At 53.7% G+C, this 5,189-nt stretch overlaps 1 protein-coding gene across 1 annotated transcript; it reads left to right on the forward strand.

The window, feature by feature from the left end:
• Window positions 1-1,190: 1,190 nt before the first annotated feature.
• Window positions 1,191-4,416, forward strand: FNDC4 (fibronectin type III domain containing 4; the record flags this gene model as incomplete). Its single annotated transcript, XM_017524743.2, is given in 8 exon segments — window positions 1,191-1,323; window positions 1,357-1,506; window positions 1,770-1,916; window positions 1,994-2,109; window positions 2,323-2,527; window positions 2,977-3,066; window positions 3,656-3,780; window positions 3,967-4,416. Coding segments are annotated over 8 exon segments (1,002 nt in total), but the record flags the coding sequence as incomplete, so codon positions are not given.
• Between the last annotated feature and the right edge of the window lie 773 nt (window positions 4,417-5,189).

Genomic DNA, 5,189 nt, shown 5'->3' on the forward strand with positions numbered 1-5,189 from the left:
CAGGCAAAGTCCCACTGGTTCCCTTTTACCCTCTCCTCTCAGAAAGGAAGGTAGCAGAAGCTTCTGAGCCCCAAGTGTGCACACACTGAATATTACAGCTGGAAAAATGCCACAGAGACAGAAATACTGCATGGAGAATTAGAAACCAAAGGATCTGCCCTAAAACCAATGTTAGCCAGCATCTATTTACACTGAACAACACACTTTTCACAGACAGTATCTCATGGGATACACCAACACGAAGATGTTGGTCAATATTGACACCTTCATTTTTCAGATGATGAAATAGGCTCAGAGTAGTTGAGCTGGTTGCTTAGGATCACATAGCTGGACAAATTGGCACTCACTCAGGTTCTCACTCCAGATTTCAAGCTCAACCAAAGCATGAAATAATGTAAGGGCTTACATGCTTATTGAACAAAGGAAGTAACCAAAAAATTGGTGCAAATTTACAATCATCATCCATTCACACAGTGTTGTGAGATTTATAAAGACCGTTCCCCAACATTGTCTCATTTGAGCCTCACAACAACCCTGTGAGGTTTCACTTGCTTTGCTTTTCATTTCACTTTGCTTTGCAGCACAGATAAACCAGTTTCTCCAAAACCACACCATAAGTGGCAGAGCTTTAGAAAGACAAAAAACAAAACAAAACAAACAAAAAAGACAAAAAGAAAGGAATAATAATTTTTTTTAAAAAGCCATAGGTCTCTGAGCTTTGAGTCTCCCTAGAAGCCCAACACTCTTAACAATCTCTGTATCTGCAGGTTTTAACTAGATACAGAAGAGACGCTCAATAAATATTTGCTGAATAAATCAAAGAATGAATGAGAAAGCGAATGGAATGAAATCAGATTATGAACGGGAAAGAGACTTAAAAGCTGACGCAGTCTATAAGTAAGGGATTGTTAAAGCAATTATTATCTCCAACACTCTGTCCCCTCTCCTCTTAGCCCCCCGGGCACTGGAGGTGGAATTCCTCCTCCCAACTTGGCTCTTCCACGCGGGGAGGAAGGGGATCTCCCAGGTGCAGGAGACCCTCGCCCCCGAGCCTCCCCCGACGCCCCCGCCGGCTCCTCCGCCTGAGCTGGGAGAGAGAAGGGATAAGGGATGGGGGCCCCGGAGGCGCCATTGGGAGGGTCGTGGGAGGAGCCCCGAGAGGACGGGGGTGGGGGGCTGGAGGGGACTGACGGCGGCCAGAACCCCGGCGGGGCGGGGCGGGCCAGCTGTCCCCGCGCGTCCCGGTCGGGCTGCGGCGGAGTGAGCGGGGCCAGCGCTGCAGAAGGCGGCTGGCTCTCCGGGACGGTCACATCCCGCTGCAGGGGCGGGCGGAGGCCGCCGCACTGCCTCCCGCACGGCGGACCCAGGCCAGCGTCCGGGCAACGCCCCCTGCTCCGGGACAGACTCCCCGCCCGCCTGAGCTCTGGGGGCTCCGCAGACCCGCGCCCTCTCGGCCCGCAGCTCGGCCCCACGCTGCCCGCCTCGCCCGGCCCGCGCCAGGATGGGGTAGGGGCAGCGCCACCGAGTTGGGCGATGGGCCGCCCTCTGGGCACCGAGCAGTCCCCGGAGGCCTGACCGACCGCGAGGACCAGCGGAGGTGGGTGTGGGCAGGGCTGACCGCGCTCTGGGGGCGCCCGGGCAATGAGGGGGCGGGAGGACGCGGGGAAAATAGGGCTGTTGTGAGCTGTGGGGAGCCCAGGAGAGCTGCTACCCCTCCCCCCGTGCGTTCTGGGCAGTCCTTGACCCCCCACAACTCCTGCCACCTCCAGGAGCCCCGCCTGGATGTCAAGCGGATGCCCCAGAGCCCCCCCCCAGCGGACTCGGTGGGGACATGGCTTCGCTGATGCCCCTTTCCCCATATCTAAGCCCCACGGTCCTCCTGCTGGTCAGCTGTGACCTGGGCTTTGTGCGAGCAGGTGAGTAAAGGAGAATGGGGCTGAGGGGCCACCAGAGCTAGTCAGTGGGTGAACCTGTTAACACCCGGTTCCTGCAGACCGGCCTCCCTCTCCTGTGAATGTGACGGTCACTCACCTCAGAGCCAACTCGGCCACTGTGTCCTGGGACGTCCCAGAAGGCAACATCGTCATTGGCTACTCCATTTCCCAGTAAGTATGAATCACCCTTCTGCTCCCCCAACCTGTGTCCTTGGATTTCTGCACATTCCTTCATTTAGGTGGAGGGGTCTAGAAGCAGGCTACCCTGGCTCAGGCTGCCCTTTTCACGCTACTCCCACGGAGTGCTTGGATGTTGAAGAGTCTCGGTTGAGCCTTGTGGCCTGGCACTGGGTTGAGGGTGTCCTCCTCTCCCCTCATCTCCCTGCAGCGGCAGAATGGCCCCGGGCAGCGTGTGATTCGGGAGGTGAACACCACCACCCGGGCTTATGCCCTCTGGGGCCTGGCTGAAGACAATGACTACACAGTGCAGATCAGGAGCATCGGCCTTCGGGGAGAGAGCCCCCCAGGGCCCCGGGTGCACTTCCGAACTCTCAAGGGTTCTGACCAGCTACCTTCAAACAGCTCAGGCCCAGGTGAGGGTCTGTGCTACTGGATTCTCTGGCTGCTTACCCGGCTTGCAGCCTCTCACTTACTTCCCCAAGACAAGAAACAGTCCAGCTGAGGTGAATAGGATGATTTAATTCATTGTACTACCAGGAAAGGAAGGAAAAGCAGATGGGAAGGGGACTGGGTATAGACAGGCTGGTATTGAGTCGCTCCGGGGAAGGGCTTTAAGCTTCCTGTTACCCAACTTCACATCAGCTGCAGCCTGCATGGGTGAGTAATTAACCTGCAGCCATCTGCTTTTTGGTCGATAACCACCAGTCCACCAATGGCTTCCTCCCAGGGAGAGGCTACCCTACACTCCAAGGGCAACATTATGACGGGTCTGCCCTCTCTAATCCCCAGCATCTCCATCCTCCCTATGTCTGCACAGAGAGCTACTCCCCAGTAACCTGGAGTCTGCCTTCTCCCTTCTCAGGTGACATCACAGGGGAGGGTCTTGATGGAGAGCGACCACTGCAGACTGGGGAAGTGGTCATCATTGTGGTGGTGTTGCTCATGTGGGCTGGTGAGTAAGCAGCTAGACAGGGACCAGGGACTCGGAAAGGTGAGAGGTGGCAAAGGTTGTCAGGAGAAAAAGAAGTGAGAGAATTGAGCCGGTCGCGGTGGCTCATGCCTGTAATCCCAGCACTGGGAGGCTGAGGCAGGCAGATCACCTGAGGTCAGGAGTTTGAGACCAGCCTGGCCAACATGGTAAAACCCCGTCTCTAGTAAAAATACAAAAATTAGTGGGATGTGGTGAAGGACGCCTGTAATCCCAGCTACTCGGGAGGGTGAGGCAGGAGAATCGCTTGAACTTAGGAGGTGAAAGTTGCAGTGAGCTGAGATCGCGCCACTGCACCCCAGCCTGGGTGACAGAGTGAGACTCTGTCTCAAAGAAAAAAAAAAGAGAAGTGAAAGATATGGAGTGGGGAGATACTCAGTTGAGGAGGGATGATTCAAAGTTTGAAGAGAGGGAGAGGAGGCTGTTGAGAGCCCAGAGAGGATGACTGCATTGGGCACCAGGAATTCAGGATGTTCTTCACGGATTTTTCTAGAAGCTATGTGGGTATCTCCCTGTTGGGGGAGATGAAAGCTCAGACTGTATTGTGTTTCAGCTGTAATTGGGCTGTTCTGCCGTCAGTATGACATCATCAAGGACAACGACTCCAACAACAATCCCAAGGAGAAGGGAAACCGGCCAGAACAGAGTCCTCAGGGAAGGCCAGTGGGGACAAGACAGGTGATGTGGGGGCCAGTGAGCGCGGAAAGGATGCTTTTGCCCCTGAGGGGCAGCCAGGGAAAGGAAGAAGGTCAAAGAGGGGCAGAAAAAGATGAAAATGGAAGACCTGGGATGAGGGAGGCTGGAGAGAAAGGGCAGCACCTATTACCTTCCTGAAACTGAGACTCAGACCATTTTCTTTCACAGAAAAAGTCACCATCCATCAACACCATCGACGTTTGAGGGAAGAAACACACCCAGAAGAGAGCTGCACTAACAACTTGGGGATGGGGTGGGGTCAGGGAAAGCCCAAGATGAAGATCTGCCTGAGACTCCTAGAGGGTAATGACATGCCCACAATCTCAGGCCTGGAACCCATCCTCTTTCCACTGTGAGCAGAGCCAGTCTGTTAAGAGTCTGTGCCCCTGGACCTGGGGAGCAGATATCAGTTGGGATATCTCCTCCCATCCCCTGGTCCAGGGGAGAGTCACTTGTTCTACCCTATCCCATTAGGTCCCAAATGGGGGCCCCATTCCACCTGTATCAGGACTCTCAGCAGCCCCAGCTGCCTCCACATCTTGCCTCTGGGCCTCAGAGAGCCGTGTTTCTGTGAGTACTCCTCTTTCCCCAGCAAACAAAAGGAATTGTCGCAGCCTAGAGGCAGATATTGCACTGCACTACTCCAATGTCTTCCATGGAGCCTCAGGTGCTCCCCCCTGACCTGGCAGCCCCTTCAGCTGCCAGTGATCTCACTCCTTGGACATTTTTCCAATAAAGGTTCTTGGGCAAACCGGAGCTGACTGTATAGTATGCTGAAGACATTTCCTCACCTCGTCTCTCTCCTCACCCTCCAAGGGCCACCACCTACTTGACAGGAGCAGATTCTCATTGCAAGGTGTAATAACACTCCACCCTGGGATAGGGACCAGGAAGAAGAGGTGTAGAAAACTAGAACCCCAGATTCTGTTGCTCTGTTGGGTGAGAAGGGGAAAAAGACAAGAGAAAGATGTAAGTTCCGGGACCACTGGAAACTAAGGCATGTCATATGAGAGGGCAGTAGTTTTTGTATCTTCACTGCTCGCATCAACAGCACAGCTCCTCACCACTTATTCTTCTGACTCCTCCATCAACCCTGGGCTAATGGTCAGATAAGGACTAAGCAGTGTCTTGGGGACTAATGAACCGACAGCTACTCTCGTGGATTCCTGGTGCCACATGCTCCTATCCTATGTGTTCCTGTGTCTGTTCCTCCCTCCTTTGCATTCCCTTTCCTCTCTGTCTCTGTTTAGTCAAAGTCAATAATAACTGTAAATCATAAATGAGTTTATATTCATGCTCTGCCACCATATCCAGAGGAGGAATCTCTTTTTTTCTTTTTTCTCTTTCTTTTTTTTTCTTTCACTATTTCTAGTAGTGGCTATAAGCAACAG

Source organism: Cebus imitator, unplaced genomic scaffold (assembly GCF_001604975.1).
Source record: "Cebus imitator isolate Cc_AM_T3 unplaced genomic scaffold, Cebus_imitator-1.0 Scaffold1, whole genome shotgun sequence".
NCBI lineage: Eukaryota > Metazoa > Chordata > Mammalia > Primates > Cebidae > Cebus > Cebus imitator.